Source organism: Myxine glutinosa, chromosome 10, assembly GCF_964187855.1.
Source record: "Myxine glutinosa chromosome 10, kmMyxGlut1.1, whole genome shotgun sequence".
Lineage (NCBI taxonomy): Eukaryota > Metazoa > Chordata > Myxini > Myxiniformes > Myxinidae > Myxine > Myxine glutinosa.
This window is the reverse complement of record NC_136270.1, coordinates 82,091,060-82,114,786: the sequence shown is the minus strand read 5'-3', so window position 1 is coordinate 82,114,786 and position 23,727 is coordinate 82,091,060. Positions and strand designations below refer to the sequence as shown.

At 46.8% G+C, this 23,727-nt stretch overlaps 1 protein-coding gene across 1 annotated transcript in view; it reads right to left on the bottom strand.

Moving 5' to 3' along the window:
* Positions 1 to 23,727, bottom strand: part of PLCG1 (phospholipase C gamma 1) — a 208,036-nt gene that overhangs the window by 79,791 nt on the left and 104,518 nt on the right. The window contains exons 12-18 of the mRNA XM_068126684.2: positions 23,388 to 23,473; positions 22,848 to 22,968; positions 21,108 to 21,276; positions 19,464 to 19,583; positions 17,440 to 17,550; positions 1,938 to 2,125; positions 1,541 to 1,741 (exon numbers count right to left, since the gene is read on the bottom strand). Coding sequence (XP_067982785.1) covers positions 1,541 to 1,741; positions 1,938 to 2,125; positions 17,440 to 17,550; positions 19,464 to 19,583; positions 21,108 to 21,276; positions 22,848 to 22,968; positions 23,388 to 23,473 — 996 coding nt within the window. The remainder of the gene's footprint in view (positions 1 to 1,540; positions 1,742 to 1,937; positions 2,126 to 17,439; positions 17,551 to 19,463; positions 19,584 to 21,107; positions 21,277 to 22,847; positions 22,969 to 23,387; positions 23,474 to 23,727) is intronic.

Sequence of the window (23,727 nt, the reverse complement as noted above, 5' to 3'; positions counted from 1 at the left end):
CGGGTTAGTGTAAGTGTTAGGTAGAGGGTATAGGTAAATTGTGTTGGATATTGGCATTTGTGGTGCGGTTGCAGAATGGTATTGTGGATGGGTGCATTAGTGTTGTGGAAATGGCTGGGCGTGTAGCCTGTTAGTGTGTGTAGTTGGTTGGGCACTCCACCACTGTGAGGATGTCGGCCAGGTGAGGCCGCAGGTGGGCTCTGGGAGCCGGTAGTTGTGGATGGGGCCCGAGGATCCGGAGGACGGGACCCGGGTAGCCCAGTGCCAGAGAGGGCACCGAAGTGGGGAGAGCGCCAGAGGGCCTTCCCCAGTAGTTAGGTTAGGGTAAGGAGCAGGTAAGCTCGGAGGCAACTGCAGTGGTGGAGGTGTGCAGGTGGAGTGTGTGTGTGTGTGTGTGTGTGTGTGTGTGTGTGTATGCTCAGTGGGCTGTCACCGCTAAGTGATGAGGTCCATGGGTTCGAGTCCTGGGTTGAGCCAGAATTTTTTCTCCCTAGCCCCATGCAGGAATTTACTTCCTGTTGATTAAAAATATACATATATATATACATATATATATATACATATATGTATACATATATATATATATATATATATATATATATATATATATATATATATATATATATATATATATATATATATATATATATATATATATATATATATATATATATATATATATATATATATATATATATATATATTCACACATATTTCAGTTCATTGAATAACTGATTAAATGTGTGACCAGCACCAAACTGTCTCATACTATGTTTTAATCCACACGAGTTTAATCCAGATGTACTGCTCAAAATAAACATAAAATGTGGGCTGTCTTTCAAATAATTTGTGAATTTGAAATTCTCCGGAACTCTGTTGTCGAAACACTGGGAAACACTTCTAAACAGCCCAATCTGTTGGTGTAATTAACCATAATCTAGATATTACAAAACGTGTCTATTTTCTGCTGCAGTGAGGCATCTGCCTCGTAAGCATTTTTATGGTGAAGCACCCTTCAATGCATTCTGCTTTTCATCCCACGAAGGGATTCTTCATGGAGGTTTCATACAAAAATCGTTTCCCATCCTGGCCTATTGAAGCCAGCAACCTTGTGGAGTTGCACAATACCATTGTGCATAAACAGCACTGTCCAGAACTGGTGTTTGCATGACCATGTGAAAACCCATATGCCATTTCACAATCCTACTTTTGGGTAGTGGTCTTTTAATGCTCTCTCGAGATCTCGACATGCTGTTTACAACTGTAATAGTCTTGGCATATGTACATAGTGCTTTACATGGTACTATAGCTAAAGATAACATGTGCAAGTTTAATTAACAACAATCAACATATTGTGTGCATTATACTTATCACAGAGCAAAACATAAAAATAAATGACATTTACCGAATACAAGCAATTATATTGAGGAATGACCATTTCATGTCCCTTCTCGACTTTCCTTTCCCACCACATAACTGTACTCATGACCACGTCATAACCTTAAATAACATTCAAATAGAAGCAGTGGATAAAACGCACTCCTTGCTCTCATGGGCATTTGGTTGAGGCACGGGGTCTGTGAGGCGCATCTCAAACTCGTTACAGCGAAGAGGAACATCCCGGTAGTGCAGGATGAGCGAGTAGAGAGAGTCAAACAGGAGGTTATCAGTGAGGAAGTAACGTATTGAACCCCCTTCCTGCCTCGAGTGTATACGGCAATGTTGCACACGTCCAGAGCGCCTTGGGGAAGGGAAGTAAAGACAAAGGAATACAAGAAAAAGGGAGAAAACAATCGGGGGTGGGGGTCAGGGAAGGAGGGCAAAGGGTGATAATGACAATTCGTATCGCTCAAGGAAAAAGACAAGTAGAAGAACGTATAGTCTGAAACTATGTATAAATGTACACAGGGGGTAATGGAGAAAAACAAACCACTTACCAGAATGACAATGTGTAATCTCCAACGAATGTCTCACTGTCTCGCACGAGGAATGTGCCATCTTTGCCACCATTTTCAAGGCAATAATCCATGAGGAGGCGTTCTGCAATCTGACGGCCATCACGCCCACCACCCAGCTTTCCATGAAACCACTTTTCAGTAAAATGCAGCTCATTATTATTCGTTTCCTGCACACATAATTGGTTGGATTTCCATTATTTGGCGATTTTTCTCTCAAACAATATTTCTGTACATTACATCTTCACTCGCCAACATATCATTTTTGATAACATGGTGTTGAATACTTCCTAGATTATAACCAAGAGTTATGATGGTATTATTTTTAAAAATCACATTTCAAATATTCACCTGAAAAATTACCTAATTTTATCCATATGTCATCAAAAATATATAAATTACATGATATGGTGAAGATGTTTCGTAAAATAATCATTTCAAAGTACTCCTATTAGTGGGGCGGCTTAGCCCAAATATTCAAAAGAATTGTGCATTTTGTGATACAAGCACCAAATTTGGCACAAATGTACATTAATATGTTGCGAACATTTTCAGATATTGGGCCACTTGAAAATGCGGGGCCTGTCACGGAACGTCAAAACAAACGGCCTGCCGGGGCCGCCCAAAAGTCGGGCGTGAGGGGCGCGTCCACTAATGGAACGCCTCTCGCTTCCCAGATCGAGGGCCACGTGGTCAGGAGAACCTCGTCCCTTCCGGTCACACTTTGCCTATCGGCCGGCCTCGAAGACCGAAATTGTGACGGTGTCACCCGAAAAATTTGAAATTACGAAATTTGAAAAAATTTGAAAAAAAAAATTACGGAATTTCAAGTGGCCCAATATCTGAAAATGTTCGCAACATATTAATGTACATTTGTGCCAAATTTGGTGCTTGTATCACAAAATGCACAACAGGTTTGCTATGCTGCTACACTATATATGCATCTATCTATAATTCCAGTAATCTCTGTGTGTATGTATGTATGTATGTATGTATGTATGTATGTATGTATGTATGTCTGTGACCGCTGTTTCTCGACAACCACGGGTCCGATATACTTTAAACTTGCCAGGTATATTGCTGGGGACCCGAGGATGTGCCTTTTCAAGGTTTCATATTAATCGGACAAGTAGTTACCGAGCTATGTCCAAAAAACGATTCAACCAATCAGAGAGCAGCGAGCTATCACGTGTGCCGAACGTGGCGAACAGACTCTGCCTCGGACGGCACATTTGAGAGCGTATTCATTTATTTCACGTTGGAAAACTATGTTGCCGTTAAACTATGTTTTAAAACTAAATAAAACTAATTTGCGATTCATCGTAACTGCGATTTGCGACCTTCCGGACAGTGAAGACTTCACTTCCGGCAGCCAATCACAGAACGCGTTGTTGCGAGCCGAGCCGAGCGCGTGCGCCATTACGGTTCGTAATTCGATTTCTTCCGGAGAAAATAATAATTTCTCGATTTCTTATGCGCATTATTTCTCCCAGAGCGAAGGGCGGAAGCGAAGAGCGTTGTTTTTGTTGTTTACGGGCGTACGGGCGGGGTAGAGCGTACGGGTAGCGTTTTTTTTTTTTTTTGGCAAGGAACGGGCACCCACGTACGGGCATGCCCTAGTATAGTAAAGAAGACTAGGAATTGACTGCAAATTGTTTGGAAATTATGTCACGAGTAACGAATGAATATGCAGTTGATGTTGTTTCTCACTCTGCAAAGAAGAGTCGGAATGCCTTTAACAGGTTCTAGACCTTTGGGATAGTGACCTCAAATTAGTGCTGAGTAATTGTTAAAACACAATGCTGCAAGTTTTGCAGTGGTGCTCATCTTTGGTGCTTATTTGAAACTCGGTGTCAATCTATATACAAGAGATCAGTTTGTGTGCATGTGGTGTGTGTCTTATTATAATCTCCATATGTAGGTTTCAGAAGGTGGATCAAAGTCCACCCAGGTCCCGAAGTATCAACACCAACACCAACACACACAAACACACACACACACACACACACACACACACACACACACACACACACACACACACACACACACACACACACACACACCTTCTATATATTGTTGCGGATCTCCAAAAGTCGGCCTTCCCCTTATCAAGGGGGGATTAATCCCCTTGTCCTTTATCTGACCGACGCGATCCCGAGGCTATCACGTTCCTTCCGGTCGGTGTTAAATAGGGTTGTTGGTCGAATTTAGTCCTATTACCTAAGTACTAACACCGACCGTGAAGCAAGGAGATAACCCCACCCGAACCATGGCGTTGGTGGACACGCCGAGCGAAGCGAGCCGCGATCCGGGCCGTTAACAGGTACTAGACCCGATTCTAAGCGGTTCCTAATCATGCCACGCTTACCCAATTGAGGAAAAGACTGATACGGTTGAATCAGGAAAACAGGAAGAACAGATTGGTTTGTTAATTATGTACAAATAAGAGGAGGAAGGAAAAGAAAGAATGTACAGGGAAGAGGAAGAAGCAGATACACAGGGCAGCCTTAATAACAGTCTTAACTTATATCTGGACATGGGCCCGTTCACTCTCAGACTCACTCTCAGGGTCACTCACACGGGATTTGAAGATGGTCGGGTTGAGGGTCCAAAGCTCGTCCGGTCCCCGACTCGTACCGTGCAGATGGTGGAATACGGCAGGCAGCTCTCCCCGTAGCGTAGGCGCGATGCGGACGATTATATCTCGGGGGATCGGTTGGCGATTAGATTTGGCGTACGTAATACTTGTACCGGCGCCTTTATACGCGCGCCCGGTATTGTTACGATCGATGCGCCACTTCCCCAATGTCCTTCTGCACGCTGCAGTCCTCTGCAATGCGTGCCGCGCGCCCGCCCTCTTTAAAGCTTGTTGCCACAGCGCGTCTCTCCCTCTCGTAACTACTCAAGCGTCTCTCCCGTAACTCAACTCCGATCAGGTCAAGCGCCTCTCTCTCCCCGCTCATAACTGAGGTGGGGGCCTCGCGCAAGGGGTTATATTGCCACGCCCGCAAACCCTCTCAAATCTCTAGCCACACCCTGTCAGGCGATCTCGCCTCAGCCCTGATTGGCTGTTTAGGGCTTACCGGCTCCGCCCTGATGGCTGCTTGACGTGGCCGCACCTCCACCCTCGTGCTCCGCCCCCTTTCCGGGCCTTACCTCGTGGCCTTTGGGCTGGTTTGAGTGGAAGCCCAACGAGTTCGCGAAGGCTGCTGGCAGCCTAAATGGTGAGGGCGATATACAGACTGGTTAGCGCTTAATGGCGTCGATTGAAGGGAGGCTGCAAAGTGGACGGATGGGGCCTACTCTTATTTGTTCTACACAAAGCAGATGCAACTATTGGGAATGGCCTTATCCTAAACACATACTAAGAAATAATTAACATCCTAAGGTGACCTACGTGTTGCATATGGCCTATCTATGGGGTGCAACCTTTAACCTTTAATGATGTTACCTGTGTGGGTTCTCAAAACCGTAACACTGCACCCCTCCTTTCGCCAGCCTCGTTCCGAGCCGAACCACATACCGGTGAGGACGGCCGGCTTCCGATACCTGGGTCAGGACTACTCTTTAACATTAGTGTGACACTTAGGTGTGGTTTCCCTCTACTTTTAACCTACTACCCTGAGTGCGACAGTTTTAACACTAGATATGTCCCACCTGCTGCATTGTGTACGACCTAACTGACTCACGCCCACAATTAACCGAATTACGGAATTATTCGTAAACTACACATAAAGCCGGTGGGGAGCATGTTATTTACAAGACACTATTTATTTACAAAACTACAACCCAGGACCTGTCTTTTGTGGGAGAAAGAAGAATGTTTTTGAGAAGAGGAAACACCATTGCCATGCACTGCACCAATACACCATACACCCATATGCACAATAAATGCACCATAATAAAAAAAATGCACAAAAAGCACTATCACCAATGCACAAAAACATTTCAGAAATAATTATTAATGATGCCGTGTGATTGGCTTGACTGCTGGGCCTATGTATCTTCTTGCTTCTGGCTTCATGGATCTTCGGTGTGCCATCGTTAAAGTTTACCATCTTGTTGTCCGGGCACACCAAAGATTAATTAATTTAAAAAAAGGGCACAAACCGTGTCCGCTTTTTATTTGCCCAGCAGGGCCAGCGTAGGTGGTCCTACTGCTTGGCATGTGCGCCACTAAAGAACAGTGGTCCGCAAGTAAGACACTGCTGGCAGCAATGGTCTGCTCCAGCAAAGGTGCCAGGCCACAGAACGTGTGGTCCATATGGTGTATCAGTGTAGGCAGCAGGCAGCAGGGTGCAGCGCAAAGTGCGGCCGCACGGCTCAGGACACCTGCACACTCCCCTCGACAAAAGACCATGGGTCCATGAGTGGGGAGGAAGACAAAGCAGAGGTTAGCGGGGGCAAGGGCACAAGGGTACACACAATGCAAGGTAATGCAATATGAGGGGCGCGGGAGAGCGAGCTGAGAAAGCTCGTCCCTACTCGTATGTCACCCCCAATGTCGCCTACACTACCCTTGTCCCTCCCCGTATTTACACAATTTACAAATTTGTCTCTACCGTCTCGTCTCCCATATCTCCCCTAAATCAAATTCGTCTCCAATCCCTCCCAAGAAGGAAGGGATGGAATCAACACAATGTCTCACCCACGTCATGATACATCTTTCCATTCCAAATCTCTGCACCCCTCTAAGCATTTCATTGCTACTCCTTGCACCACAGATGTCAATATCCACATAATTTTACCTACTCCCTCTCCCTAACTTTAAACTACCCTCCCCGGGTATTCGTGAAGGGGTCCATCTTCCCCCATCCACTCTTTCGCACCATGCACTCCACACCACTCATTGCACACACCATTTACTCCACACCACTCAGTATTCTCACTTGCACCCCATGCAAGTCAATCACTCAATACACTTACACTTGTCCACAATACTCTACTCATACACTTTTTTTTTTTTGTCTCTGTCACACACACACACACACACACACACACACACACACACACACACACACACACACACACACACACACACACACACACACACACACACACACACACACACACACACACACACACACACACACACACACACACACACACACACACACACAATTCTCGAACATTGCCTCATTTGCTCACCATCACCACCATGACTCTCATTCCCAATTCCTCATTTGCGCCTAAAGCGCATCCTCATACACACAGCATCATCTAACTATCTCCTTCCCCTAATACTAGTGCTTTCCCTGTCATCCCTTTACACTAAGCACATCCCTCGTCATTATCACCACCTAATCTGACTACGTCCCCTCTACATGTTCAAAGGTCACTACTTAAATCTTAGTCTCCTAAAGTAACTTCTAAGTCCCTAACATTATCCTAGCCCACCTTGGCTAGTTTCCACTGCCAAACCCCATAAACTATAGCTCATGTGCCCCAAAGATGATGTGAGGGATGGTCGAGCTACCATCCCTCTACATCGGACACTATCTCCCACTATCACCCCCAGTCCTCTCGCACTGAGCCCCCATCATGTGAGGTACTGGGTCCTGCCTCGGCATCTAAAGCCGAGGCGATCCATGAGGGCGCCTGCTCGCCGGTGTAGGGTCTCAACCGGTCGGTGTGGACGATCCGAGGGAGGGCTCGTGGCCCCATTTTGATCTTAATGACCACGTCACAGACTTGCGACAGGACGACCCCCGGGCCTTGCCAGGGAGAGGTGAGTTTGGGGCACCTACCCTTCCGCCTCCGGGGATTAAAGAACCAAATCTTCATCCCCGGAGCGTACTGACTCCCCTGGCTCCGGTGGTCGTACCTGCGCTTCATCTTAGCACCCACCAGCTGAAGCTGGCGGCGTGCGAAGGCATGGACCCTCTCCCTGCCTTCCTCCAGGTGACGTGCATAGCCCTCCCTCGGCGGCGTATCAGTGGTGTCTGGCACGGGACCGCATAGCAAGTCGGCGGGAGCCCGCAACTCCCGCCCATATATAAGCAACGCTGGACTGCATGCGGTGGCTCCGTGCTGGCTGGTTCGGTAGGCCATTAACAAATACGGGAGATGTTCGTCCCAGTCGTCCTAACGGGTGGTGGTGAACAATGCTAATTGTTGAACCAGAGTTCTGTTGAATCTTTCCACCATCCTGTCAGATTGAGGTCTTAAGGGCGTTGTCCTTGTTTTTCTAATTGACAGGAGCCTGCACACATCTTTTAACAATTGACTCTCAAAATTTCGGCCCTGGTTGGTGTGGAGCTCCTCTGGAATCCCATGCCGACATACAAATCCTTCCACGAAGGCCTGTGCCACCACCCCGGCTTCTTGGTTGGGGAGGGCATAGGCCTCCGGCCACTTGGTGAAATAGTCCATTACAACGAGGATGTACTTATATTACCTTGGCGGGTGCGGGGTCGTGGTCCTAGAATATCCATAGCCACCCGCTCAAGGGGGGCCCCCCACCTGGTGTAATTGAAGGGGGGCCCTCATCCTCCGTGCTGGTCCCTTTTTGGCAGTACAGGCATCGCATCTCCGACACCAGTCCTGTATGTCGCGCCCCATATTTACCCAATAGAACCTCCGGCGGACCCGAGATGTTGTCTTTGTCCTGCCCAAATGGCCGCCGGAGCGGGTACCATGCACCTGCTGTAATATTGTGTTCTTAAATTTTGTCTGGGACTATCACCAGCCAGGAAGTTCTCTCAGAGGGAGCCTCCGCCCACTTGCGGTACAAGATGTTATCTTTCAATTCCAGGGTTTGCCACTGGGCCCAGTCTGCCTTTGTTGGCGCCCCGAGGGGGGTGACCTCTTCTCCATTAGGTCTTTGTCCCCATCGAACCCATTCGTACACCGGTCCCAGTACGGCATCCTCCCGCTGGGCCGTGATCCAAGCCAATGTTCCGAATTCTTCATCTGCGGTTCGTGGCAAAATTGGCCCTCTCACCCGGGTTGCACGGACTACGAGGGCAGGAGTGGAATCTGCCAATTGTTCCCTCTCCTCGTGTCTCGCACAAAATTTACAGTTTTCCCCCAAACAAGGACGTCGAGAGAGTGCATCGGCATTCCCATGGGCCTTCCCGGCCCTATGGGTCACACTGAAATCGTACTGCTGCAACTTTTCCAACCACCTTGCAATTTGGCCCTCAGGTTCCTTGAACTGGAGGTGCCATTGCAGGGGGGAATGGTCAGTTCGAACCAGAAATTTCCGCCCGTACAAGTACGGGTGGAAATGGCTCATGGCAGCCAGCATAGCCAATAACTCTTTACGAGTGATGCAAAAATTTCGTTCGGGCCTACTGATGGCCCGACTATAATAAGCGATCACTCTCTCCACGCCCACCTGTGTCTGGGACAACACTGCGCCCAATCCTTCCTGGCTTGCATCCGTGTCCAGGGTAAATGTCCCGTCACTAGTGGGGTACGCTAGAATGGGTGCGGATGTCAAACACCCCTTCAATGCTAGGAAGGCCTCTTGGCACTCCCTTGTCCAATTAAATCTCGTCCCCTTCTCCGTAAGCCAGTGAAGGGGCCGGGCCAACTCTGCAAATTTTGCCACAAAGCGCCTGTAGTAGGAGCAGAGTCCCAAAAATCCCCGCACCTCCTTGATGGTACGTGGTGCGGGCCACTCCTCTACCGCTGTAATTTTGCCTGGGTCTGTTTTTACCCCCTCGCGACCAATGACGTGACCTAAATAGGCCACCTCTTTAGCAAACAAAGTGCACTTACTCGGACTCAATTTCAACCCTGCCTGTCTAAGGCACCCAAACACCTGGTCCAAATTAGCTATGCCTTGGGGGAATGTTTTAGCATGTACCAGGACGTCATCCAGGTACACCAGGCATGAATGCCATGGCATGCCGCCCAGTACATGCTCCATCAATCGTTCAAAGGTGGCGGGGGCATTACACAAACCAAACGGCATCACAGTGAACTGATACAGCCCCTTACCTGTGGAAAATGCCGTTTTCACCTTCCCTGCCCTATCCATCTCCACCTGCCAATACCCACTCTTGAGGTCCAAGGTTGAGAACCAATTTGAGCCCGCAATGGCATCGAGGGTATCGTCAATTCTTGGCAGGGGATATGAGTCTTTGAGTGTCACGTTGTTTAGCTGGCGATAGTCCACGCAGAAACGCGTGGTCCCATCTTTCTTTTTGACTAGCACAACAGGTGACATCCAAGGACTTCCCGAGGGCTCGATGATACCTGCATCGAGCATTTTTTCTACCTGCTCGTCAGCTTCCTCCCTCTTGCTCCAAGGGAGCCGTCGGGCGGGCTGACGAATAGGCCTGGCCTCACCGGTGTGGATCTGATGTTTCACCAGGCCCGTACGTCCAATATCCTCGGAGGACAAGGAGAAGATATCCAAATGGGATTCAATTAATTTGTGTAAGGCCTCCCTCTGGGTACTCTCCAACTCTATGCTACTTCGATTTACCATCTCACAAATGGGATCGGGCCAATTCCTAGTACTTTCTGAAGACTCCCCCTGGGGCCGGCTAGGCTGGACGTTCTCGTCCCTCACTGGCGCGACTTCGTTAACTGGGGTGCAGCCGGCTATCTTCGTGCCCCTTACTATAGTGCGTGGTTCTGCACTAATATTAATTACTCGGACGGCCACCACCGGCCCGTCCGTTTTTATGAGGGTGCGGCCCACGACTAAACCCGGAATGGACTGCGCTGCCACCGGTTCGACCAGGCCGCAGGACTCCTGCCATGTTGGGCGAGCTAACCATCGGGCCGGTACTATGGCCTCGGCCCTTGGAGGACTGGTCACGGCCTCAGAAGCCTCCAGCTCCGTCCTCTCGGCCGTGCTCAACCCTTCCAATGGTAGCTCATCTACTCCCACTTGTAGGGTCCCCCGGCACAAATCGATTTTACAACCGCTGGCAGTCAACAAATCCAACCCTATTAAACATGGGTCGCACACCTCCGCCACCCAAACTTCTATCTCCCTCTTTAGCGACCCCAAATTGAGGGTTACAAAAGCACGCCCTATGATCGGGGCCATTACCCCGGTAGCTAGCTGCAAACTATGATTTTCCAGACGCTGGATTTTATCCCAGCCGCCTGCACTCGAATTGAGGATCACAGGGCTGATTATCGTGACGCTTGCTCCTGTGTCCACTACGGTGTCTACCCCCACGCCGGCAATTTTGCACCGAATTGTCAAGCTACCTGTACCATTTTGGCCACACTGAATGACCTGTCGCGTCAATGAGGGGGCTTCACCATCCCCTACTACCGAACACGGCCCTATATGCTCGGCACTTACTAGTTTCCCGGGCCCTGGTGGGGGGGTGTCTGGGGTCGGCTAGTCCGACCCGTACGAGGTGGAGTTGATGGTCACGGCTGCCGGGGTCCATCCCGGCGCGGAGCTCGGCACTCCCACACATGGTGGCCCAGCCGGCTACAATTATAGCACCTCACCTGGTAAGGTGCTTGCCTCCGAAATTCCAAATTTCCCCCCCCTAAACGTCCTAATTGGGGCATTTGTCCGTGGCTTACCGGGGGCCACCTCTGGAGCCGCCTGCCATGGTCCAGGTCCCGCCAGGCGCTGGTCCACCAGCCTTCGGACCATGCTTTCCAGGCCAGGGCCCCTTTCGGGGGCAGGCCCCCTCAGGGGGCCGCCACCAGCCATGGGCCCTACCTGGCGCACCGCCACTGCGTGGCACTCGCTTCCCCGGGCCAGAGGCCTCGCTGCTTCCCAACGGGCCACAGCGTCGGCCACCTGGCTCAAAGTCCGCGGGCGCAACATGGCGAGCTGTTGCCAAAGCTCGTGGTCCGGAAAGGCCTGGATGAAATGGTCCAGCGCCAGGCTTTCCTGGGAGGCCGCTGCCATGTCTGCATGTGCAATCCCTACCGCGCGACGAATGTCATAGGCAAGCTCCCCGATGGTCTTCTGGGGCTTTCTCTTTCGCACTGCGAGCTGAGCTTTAACAAGCTCGCTCTGCTGTTCAATGCCGAATCGATTAATTAAGGCCGCACGGAGGGCTGGCACGGTGATAGCACCCGGTGGTAAAGCTGTCAGCACTTCCGCCGCCGCGCCGCGCAGTGCCCCCACGAGGTGTATTCCACCTTCATCCAAATTCCAACCATTCCCCCTACACGCATGGTCGAATTGCGCCAGGTATGCCCTCAAATCACTCTTGCCGTCATATGGCGCGAGTGGAACCTTATGGCTGCCCGAAGGCCGGACCCCGTGCGTCGCTCCTTGCGGAGTTAGCGCGGGGACGAACCGTTCGGGCCCCCACAGTACACTATTCCCGGGGGGCTCGCGTGTGTACCCCGTCCCTCTAAAGACTACCCCTGTCGGTGTCGATGCTTGGGTCGCCTCGTCGCAACCCGATACCCACTCCATACTCGCACACCCCGGCTCACCAACACCCCTCGCACTCCCCATGGTCGGACATCCCTGCGCACACTCTCTCTCCACACACTCCGGACCAGTCGCATACCTTACCACTGGCCTCTCACGAACGCCCGGGTCTATACCAACCCCCAAGCTCGCTGAACCTCCCCTCACACCATATACATTTCCGACCATATCGCCACTCACCTCGGCGCTTCTTCCTCTACGCTCCTCCTCCGCCGCCTGCAAACTCATTATTTGGTTAGCAAGTACGTCATCACGATGTAAGCACAGACCTTGCACAAATTCCATCACCTCTTCCTTTATTTCATTCTTAGTCTCCCTTCGTCTCTTTTTAATTTCACTCACCCCTTCTTCTACCTCCTCCAACTTTTGTTTCACCTCCTCTATTTCCCGGTGCGCCCCCACAATTTCTTCTTCTAAGGCCACCTTGGTCATCTCTACATGGTTCCTGATTTCTCGTTCTCTCGCCCCAAACGTCTCTACCACCTCATCCAACCTCTTTGTCAGCCCCTTGTGCACCATCTGGCACTCCTTCTTTGTCGCTATTAATTCCTTCTTTATTTCTTTTTGTGCTGATTTCAGCCCCCCTATCACGGCCGTGTTCTTACCCACTTGCTCCCCTAACTACTTTTGTCCCATCGTCAGCTTCTCTACTTCCCGCGTCAACTCCTCTATACCCCCCTGTAACCTAGCCGTACTCTGTCACCTCTTTCTCCACACGCTCCTCACACTGCTTTACTTCGTCGCGTACCCCTGCGACCTCTTCGCTCACCCCGCGCCTTATATCCTCCCCCATTTCTTCCATTTCCCTCTTAGATGCCACTCTCATTTCTTCCAATTCATTATTTTGGGCGTCCAATTTGCTTTCCAGCCCGTTTTTTACCTCCTCTATCTGCTCCCCCATTTGTTTTATTTCCCGGGCAGATTTATCCCCCATTTCCCTCAATTGGCCCCCATCTTGTCTTCTAACCCCATTAACCCGTCCTTCACTCCTTCCATTTGGTTCTCCTGGGTGGCCATCCTGTTTTCCAACCCCGTTAACCCGTCCTTCATTTGGCCACCCACGTCCTCCAATTGGGCCCCCAATTTGATTTCCCAATTGCTCCCCCCATTCTATTTTCCAAATTACTTAACCCGTCTCTCAATCACCCAATTTGGTTTCCCACATAGTTTCCCAATCCCCCAATTTGGTTTCCCAATTGCTCAATGGTACCCCTTGCTTCGTCCCTCATTCTGTTTTCCATTTGCTTACTATCGGCCCTCATTTCTCCCATCTCCTTACTCAATCCCCAAATTTGGTTTCCCATATCATTTTTCAATCCCCCAATTTGGTTTCCCATATCATTTTTCAATCGCTCACTGTTCTTTTCCATCTCCATTTGTATGGCTGCCTGTAGCTGCACAATGAGGGCCTGCACATCCATCTCTCCCATTTGCGCAGCGGGCGCGGCCCTCGTCGCCATGTGTGAGGTGCCGCCATTTTGTTCGCCTGCAACCCCTACTGCTACACCCTCCTCAATTTCCTCTTCCATTTCTCCCAATTGTCCCACTTCTTCCCGGGGGTCCTGGGTCGATTCTAATTCCTCCTCATCTACCCCCACCGGCATCCGACCGCCTTGGCTATCCATGGCACGATTTAATTTGGATGTTAATTAAATAAATTTAGGCCGCTCGTAATTTGGAGCGCGTTAGGTGCACTTCGGGTCCAAATCCCACTCCCCGACACCAATTGTTGCGGACCTCCAACGTCGGCCTTCCCCTTATCAAGGGGGGATTAACCCCCTTGTCCTTTTACTGGCTGGCGCGATCCCGGGGGCTATAACGTCCTTCCCGGGCAGCGTTAAATAGGGTTGTTGGTCGAATTTGTCCTATTACCGGCACGAATTTGTCCTTCGACAAACTAAGTACTAACGCTGACCGGAAACGAGGAAATAACTCCCGCCTGAACCACGGCGTTGGTGGACACGCCGAGCGAAGCGAGCCGAGATCCGGGCCGTTAACAGGTACTAGACCCGATTATAAGCGGTTCCTAATCGTGCCACGCTTACCCAATTGAGGAAAAGACTGATACGGTCGAATCAGGAAAACAGGAAGAACAGATTGGTTTATTAATTATGTACAAATAAGAAGAGGAAGGAAAAGAAAATGTACAGGGAAGAGGAAGAAGCAGATACACAGGGCAGCCTTAATAACAGTCTTAACTTATCCCTGGACACGGGCCCGTTCACTCTCAGACTCACTCTCAGGGTCACTCACACGGGATTTGAAGATGGTCGGGTTGAGGGTCCAAAGCTCGACCGGTCCCCGACTCGTACCGTGCAGATGGTGGAATACGGCAGGCAGCTCTCCCCATGGCGTAGGCGCGATGCGGAAGATTATATCTCGGGGGATCGGTTGGCGATTAGATTTGGCGTACGTAATACTTGTACCGGCGCCTTTATACGCGCGCCCGGTATTGTTACGATCGATGCGCCACTTCCCCAATGTCCTTTTGCACGCTGCAGTCCTCTGCAATGCGTGCCGCGCGCCGCCCTCTGTAAAGCTTGTTGCCACAGCGCGTCTCTCCCTCTCGTAACTACTCAAGCGTCTCTCCCGTAATTCAACTCCGATCAGGTCAAGCGCCTCTCTCTCCCCACTCATAACTGAGGTTGGGAGCACCGCGCAAGGGGTTATATTGCCACGCCCGCGAACGCTCTCGAATCTTTAGCCACACCCTGTCAGGCGATCTCGCCTCAGCCCTGATTGGCTGTTTAGGGCTTACCGGCGCTGCCTTGATGGCTGCTTGACGTGGCCGCACCTCCACCCTTGCGCTCCGCCCCCTTTCCGGGCCTTACCTCGTGGCCTTTGGGCTGGTTTGAGTGGAAGCCCAACGAGTTTGCGAAGGCTGCTGGCAGCCTAAATGGCGAGGGCGATGTACAGACTGGTTAGCGCTTAATGGCGTCGATTGAAGGGAGGCTGCAAAATGGATGGATGGTGCCTACTCTTATTTGTTCTACACAACGCAGATGCAACTATTGGGAATGGCCTTATCCTAAACACATACTAAGAAATAACTAGCGTCCTAAGGTGATCTACGTGTTGCATATGGCCGATCTATGGGGTGCAACCTTTAACCTTTAATGATGTTACCTGTGTGGGTTCTCAAAACCGCAACAATATACAAAAGACAGTTTTTGTTTGTTTGTTTGTCTGCGCAAGCTAATCTCTTGAACGGTGAAAGATAGGAAAAAAACCTCCAATACAAAAAATGTCGGGACGGGCCCCGGGAAGGTTTTAGGCAAGGTGGGGAGGCCGGTCGAGGCCCACCCACCTTGGCCGGGCTGGGCCCATTTCACAATTAAAAGGTGAGCTGAATTATAGTCGTCAATCTTCTACAGCCGCGAGTAAAAGCTGAATTATAGTAGTAAATGCATTCAAAAAGAACCCAAAATGTCGGGGCGGGCCCCCAGAAAGTTATAGGCGAGGTGGCGAGGCCGGGCAAGGCCGGCTGAGGCCGCTTCGGCTGAGCTGGGCCCATTTCACAATTAAAAGCTGAGCTGAATTATGGTAGTCAATCTTCTACGGCCACGAGTAAAAGCTGAATTATAGTAGCAAATTAATTCAAAAATAACTAAAAATGTCGGGACGGGCCCCGGGAAGGTTATAGGCTAGGTGGCGAGGCCGGTCGAGGGCGCTTCGGCTGGGCTGGGCCCATTTCGCAATTAAAAGCTGAGCTGAATTATAGTAGTCAATCTTCTACAGCCGTGAGTAAAAGCTGAATTATAGTAGTAAATTCATTAAAAAAGAACCCGGGCAACGCCGGGTGCTTTCGGCTAGAATATATATATATATATGGTATACATATATGGTGTGCACATATATGTATGTGTGTGTGTGCATGCAAGTTGCTGTTGTTGGATGCTATCTCCGCAGGTGGGTGGGTTTCTGAAGATGTAACCGAGACCTACTAGGTCTGAAAGCATCCAACTCCATTATGCGTGTTTGTCTCTATGTGTCACCATGTTTCTTAAAATTGGCAAACGGTCCTTCTTCAAAGTTTTAGAGGTTCATCAGTGAGTGCTAGGGAATGTTTAATCAATGAAATAATTATTGAAAATTAAAAAAAAAAATTTTTGAAAAAAAATAATCACTCTCTAGTGCCTAAGCCGTTGTAGTTCTGTGAAAGGTAATATTAAATGTTTCCAGACTCCATTCCTTAGTAGGTGTAGGGAAGTGTTTTAGGCCCACACAAAAAAAAATAGAAAAAAAGAAGCAAAATTTGATTTCCTCAAAATGCCACAAGGATTAGAACATCACTGGCCAATGCCAGGCACTCCTGCTATAAGGTTATAAGAAGGCGGTGAGATAGGAAAAGCCCATATATTTATCAAGTGTGGGAAAATGCGCCCCATAAATCTTTCCCTTCCCAAACCTTTTTTCATGAATTATCTTTCCCTTCTCTCCCTAAATCTCCAATACCTTGCTACATTCTAACCCTCTCCCATATTCATCCCTTCCATTCGTTTTCTCAATTGCACTCTTTCCTTCCATAAAAAAAAAAAAATTCTTCCCATTCCCATTCCCATTCTTCCAAATTATTTTATTCTTCATAAAAATTTCTTTCCTTCCATGATGCGGAAAAAAAAAGACACGTGATAGAAAAGCTAATAGATTTCTGTTTTTGTAAACAGAATCTAAGGCTCATGGAAAATCTGCCACATAAATCACACATACACATGCAGACAGATTCCAGCCAAACATAGTTTGTGACCTTGGGGAAAGTGATGCAACTTCCTGGGGCACTCGGTACCAGCAAAACCATCTTATGATGTCGCTTTTCTCTCAGGTCAAGGAGAAAATTACAAAGAACCCCTTCCTCTTTCTTTCACAGGATGCTTTAACCCATGGGATTTATCTATGCTATATCCTATAAATGCTCAGCATCAAGCAAAGAAGAAGGAAATACCATTTTAAAAGTAAATGGTATGACTTGGCCGGGATTCAAATCTTTGAGCAGACTCTCTGCCTATAATAACATAGAGACCTTGTTTGATCAAATATAAAAAAAGTTTCTTTGATAATTCACAAGATACTGGATATGGCCATCTCGACATCCTTCCAACTACTCACTTGCTGTCTGGTTTCATCTTCATCTTCTTCATCATTTCCTGCTTGCAACGTCGTCTCTTCAGAATAGTAAATCTTGCTGCTTGTAAGGACAAAGAAATGGGGATTCCATTCCTGTTGGATTGAAAAGGGAGAAAATGAGTAGTAGCTATTCCCACAAAAATGATTAATACGTACAAGTAGTTAAATCTTGTAAATAAATAACTGGGTTAGCAATGTCTTTGCACTTCAACATATGTCGGTGATGAAATTGCACATAATGGTCACACGTTATTTTGTACATCCTCCAGGATTATAGCACAGTACCAAACTAGAATGGCACTCAGTAGCGTGCATACTGTACCTCCACTAGCCTGAACAGTTTACGTTTTGTATCCCACTGATAGGCCGATCTGGATTCGGACCTGAACCAAAATCTAATCACCTTGTTCTTGTCACCTAACCAACTCAAGCACCAAGTTTAGTCATAACTCGTCAACAACTTTTTAAAACATTATGTTATGTATCACTTTTCACACAATCTCTCAATGGTGAAGAATCACTTAAAAATTTAAATAATTCTCGTATCCGAATCCATATTCAGATCTTCACCAAAATCAAATTTATTTGGTCTTGTCACACACCAACCTGTCCACCAAGTTTCGTCCAAATCCGTCCACAACTTTTTGAGATATCCTGTTATATATCGCTTTTGGCCCTATCTCCCAATGGTGAAGAATCACTTAAAAAATTCTCGTAGCTGGATGCGAATCTGGATCTTAACCAAAATCAAATCATTTTGTCCTTGTCACATACACTGTCTGCCAAATTTCGTCCAAATATCTTGTTCACAGATATCTTGTTCACAAACAAACAGACAGACAAACAAACAGACAAACAAACAGACAGACAGGGGTGAAAACATAACCTGAATCCACCTTTGGTGGCGGAGGTAATTATGTACTGTCGCACACTCATCTTGACTTACCTCCAGCAGTGCCATTAGACTTCAGATAAATCCAATATCACTTCTGCAAATATGCTGGAATATTCGAGAAACCCCCTCCTTCCCCATTAGAAGAACACTATATGCCAAATGCCCAGTAAATTTGCCTCCCTTACACTTTCTCATCAACTCAGCAGCTTAATTAAACTCCATCTCCACCCCTATTTTCCATTTTCTTCCATTCCTCCACTTCCTTTTTATTTTCTTCAAATATAACTCCAACTACTCCTTCTATAGATGGCACATGAAGCATACTAGATACTACTGCACCTTTCACCTTAACAGTCAAAAATTTTTAAATGGCGCTTTCAAAATCCATCGCATTAGCATCACATATTTATTATGATAGGTTTGTTGCCCAGCTTGTGAAAAATATCTCCTGATGAGACATCTCGCGGAGGACTGTATAATTACCTCCGCCACCGAAGGTTATGTTTTCACTCCTGTCTGACTGTGAGCAGGAAATATCAAAAGGTTATGGATGCATTCGGACAAAACTTGGTGGAAAGGTTGGGTGTATGAGGAGGGCGAATTGATTCAACTTTGGGAGGATCCGAATCCGAAAATTATTTTAAATTTTAAGTGATTCTTCAACATGGAGAGATGGGACCAAAAACGATATATATCGTGGTATTTCAAAAAGTTGAGCACGGATTAGGATAAAACTTGTTGGATAAGTTGGGAAGGTGACACAAACAAGCAGATTGGATTTTGGTTAAAGTCCGAATGCAGATCCGGCATATCAGTGGGATACAAAATGTAAACTGTTCAGCCTGGCGGAGGTATGCACTCTACTGAGTGCCATTCTAGTTAACACTGACAAAGGTTGTGGTGATCTGTGGCCTGGTTCTGATTCTTCATCCATATTTGATTCTAAACACCCCCATAAAAAACCGTAGGTGAATTCACAGCATGATGGAAAAAAAAAAAGGCCAAAAACTGATGAATCACTAACGTTGTACCAGAAAGACAAAATGGATTGTCAATGTAAGCTCATCAAATTTTGATAGACATAAAATGTTGAATAAAAACATGCCCGTACATTGTTTAATGGATCCTCAAGGTAGAGAATGCCATTCTTGAGGGAATTGCTGATGTCACATTCAGAGTAGCTGGTGCTTGAAGCCACCTCCTCCAAACTGCCCTCTCCAAGCTTCTTGTGCTGCCAGAAGAGAAGATGAGTAATTAGGGATATTAGTATGTGTTACAATATACTAATATCCCTAATATGTGTTACAATAGTCCCTGGTGTTGGGCTAGCGGCTAGGGTGCCAGCTTAGGATCCAAGGATCCTGGGTTCGAATCCCGGTCGATCGCTGAATTAACGCCAGGGGGGTTGACTCAGCCTGTCATCCTTCCGAGGTCGGCTAATTGAGTGCCAGTTCACTGGTAATTCCCTGCTTGTCGTAAAAGGCGACAAACAGGGTTGGCGGCAGGAAGGGCATCCGGCCGTAAAACATTGCTTCAAAAAGGGGACAAAAAACAACAACAACCACGGTCCCTGAAAAGGCCAACCCCCGCTCTGTGGGGAAAAATGGCCTCTAAACGGTGGTTTTTTTTTTTTTTAGTATGTGTTACAATGTTGTCATCATAGTCAGCAAATATTTATTTATAATACAAAGCTACTTCGCTTTTCAGAGTATAAAATGAAACAACTTGCATCAACCATAACATCAGCTTCCTATTATAACTTTTTGCACAATATTTGCCCCTTTGCAATGAACCCACACCCTATTTGATCACTAACTTCAGTGGGCTGGCAGGATGGCCTAGTGGTACGCATACTCGCCTCAAAGCTGTTTAGCCTGACTTCGAATCCTGGAATGCCATCCTGGTGTTTCACAGGCAGGATGATTCATCAATGTGTGTGCAGTCCCTCGGATGGACGTTAAACAGGGTCCCGTCTGCAGGCATTAGTTGGTGGACGTTAAAGAGCCCACGGTGTCTTGAGCGAAGAGTAGACAAGCTATTGCCAGCACCATCGCCAAATTCCAAATTCCTACCCTTACCTCCAGAGGGCATCGCATCAGCGTCACAGCCACGCCCTCAGCCAATGATGCTACTCTGCAGCTTTGTGTTGCACACAAAAGAAGAAGACTAACTTTGGCTGTGAAAGTTAATGGCAGCACTTGGGTGAGAGATGTTACTAGGCAAGTGATGTGGTTATAATACGAAGCTGACCTGCTTTCAGTTGATGAAACATTAATCTGCATAACTTTGATCCCATCAAGTATGTGATCCGATCCTGGCTCTAATGAAACTTGGTCAGATGACATGCCTGAGTCTTGAAGTCTACTGGTGCATTGCTGATACTCGGTGACCTTTACAACTACGTAAATACAAGGAGAAGCAATGGAAGCAAGAAAGAATTAAGGGATTCTCTATATCCAGCCTGTGCCACCTCTTCACTCAACCACTACATCCTATTCATGACAACCACAACACACAGGTCCAATAATATGTTATGCAACACATGACTAGTGTGTGGTCACGTGTCAACCGAGGCCAAGACAGCCAAATGACTACAAAGCATGACGGCAATGGTGCTTTTCTATGTTTTTAGTTTTGTTGCATGGGAGAAAAAAAATGGGGAAGAGAAGATAAAAGAGAAGCATAGCATAGATAGCAGAGAAGATAAAATAATTAACTCAGTGACATTGCTTGGCCATGTTCACCCTCAACTTACCTTTATCAGGATCTTCCCTCGAAGCTGGTTGGGTGATGGCAATTCATCTGCCTGAGTGTCCACAGGCTTCAAGAGCAAAGCATCTCCAAAGACCTTACGGAAATGTGCTGCCATGTTTCTCTGCTGCACGATGCTGCAGTGGTCTTCAATTGACAGTATTACTGGATACCTGGAAGACCAAGCTTTACATTCAGTTATTTTAAAGAAACTAGACTATCCTACAAGCATTCAATTATTTAAATTCCTACCTCATACAACATGCAATACTAACTTCCTTAAAATCTACATTATGAGCAATACTTCACTAATGAATATATGCAAGCTGATTTTTAAAGTAATACAATAATGATAAAACTAGATCATCACTCTGTTGAGCGCATACATTCGTCAGGATGAACAGTTTACGTTTTGTATCCCACTGATAGTCCGGGTCTGCAACTGGACCTGAACCAAAATTAATCGGCTTGTTCTTGTCAACAACCCAACTCATCCATCAAGTTGTCATAATCCATCCACAATCTTTTGAAATATCGTGCTGTGCTAATCATTTTGCTCTATTTCTCAATGGTGGAGAATCACTTAAAAAATTCTCGTATTCGGATCTGGATCTTCACCAAAATCTAACCAATTCTTCCTTGTCACACGCCCAGCATGTCCACCAAATTTTGTCCGAATCCGTCTACAACTTTGTGAGATATCCTGCTCACAGACAAGCAGACAGGGCTGAAAACATAACCTCCGTCCACCTTCGATGATGGAGATAAAGATGAGCAGGAAATAAAATATTTGAAAGTCCAGAAGAGAAATCTATATTGTAAAACAGGAGTGTCTGTCTGTCTGTCTGTTTGTCTGTCTGCCAATCCCCAAAGTACTCCCTCAGTTTTGGGGCTAGAAACTCAGGGCTAGAAACTCAGCCTCAGGGCCGCCAAACCTTCTGTGGAATGTTTTCGGGTCCCAGCGGATGTTGTAAGGTAGGTAGGGGGTTTCAAAAATTCCTCAATAAAATTATGATTTTGAAATTAACTCGATACGAACCTGCCGCGAATGCGGAAGTGAACACATGACGATAATGGGCTGCTTTTATAATATCCCAAAACAATCGTCATTTAAAATAGTATTTTGTTAAAGTATCAATTTATGATTGGAATGACGTGTGGAATTGAGTGAATACAATTACGATTTTGAATTTGTAAATGTATTCACTCAACCCTACAGAACGACTTCACATCCGGATTTAAATATTTGTTTATGTCACAAATGTTGGTAAAAGTTAATTTTTTTATATTAATGCTATTTAATTTGTGATTGGAGTTACGCTGTTTGGAATTAAAATAGAGATATTGAGTTCAGGTGAATGACGAAATGCCATGACGGTTTCTACTTTCTAAGTGTGACATTAGCGGATCACCATATGCAGATTCACCATTGACTGGGTATGGAACAATTCAAACAGGTACGTTTTTCATGGAAGTCCTTCACGAACCTGCTGTCCATGCTTGGTGTTCGACTACAGGTGGCACAGGAATGTGGAATTTATTGGTTTCATGCTTTAGCATTCACTGTTTCTGCATTGTCTGTTTACTTATGGCCTCCCACCCATGCATAGCATGGGTACCTCGCTAGTGAGTAAATAAAGAAGGTTTGTATGAAAGATGAAAGTAAAATAATTCAAATAAAAAGATAACTAAAAAAATCTTTATCTCATTAATGTTTGTCTTCATCTCTGTGTTTGTTGCTTACTCTGAAGTCACAAATGCATGCTCTTTGATGGTGTTGAGGACATCCAGGAACTTTATCTTGGATGTGAGCGTGTGACCATGGTATATGATGGGCATGTCATCTGGTCCATCCCAGCAATCCACTGCAGTTGTGGAAATATGAGAACGATAGCAAAATATTGTCTTGCTCTCAACATTGGATATGACTTAATTATCAGTGTCACTACAAAATGACAAGCATCAAACGTGACATTCAATATGATGGAAAACATTTTAAAAGTTCAATAGTGAAGCCAACCTGTTGATAAAAATGGAATGAAATTAAAATGCTACTTCTGGCTTAGTCAGTGTGTGAAATAAGGAAAAACAGCAAACCGCCAACTGCTAAGCAATGTTAGCTGCTACACAGCCTTTACTGACTTACAAGCCTTTGCTGCAAAGTTTGACTGCATAATTTGCAGACAAACCCTGGACAGCAAACTGCAAGAATATAAAGCCCAAGTATGAAAACTACAGACAGAAAACAGTAAGGCCTACATTTGTAGGATGTTGTATTACATACGCTCAATACACCGACAGCCCATTCGCAGACATCGTGCATAAGCTTCCAGAGACGACTCACTGGAAAACTGGTCTCCTGTGAGATATCTGGAATAAAATAAAATCCCACCAAGACAACAAATTTCAGGTTATTAAAAAAGTTTTTCAATGCAATCTAACAATACATATATAATTTCATGACCATGCAAGATTGGCAAAAAACTGCAATTAGCAAAGTAAAGAAATTGAAGTGTAATGGAAAAGGAATGCCTCAAACAATCTCGTGGGGCACAGGAAAAAAAACCGAATTAAAATGACAAGAACGGCACTCTTTGACGTCGTGTCATTGACTAATATGCCTC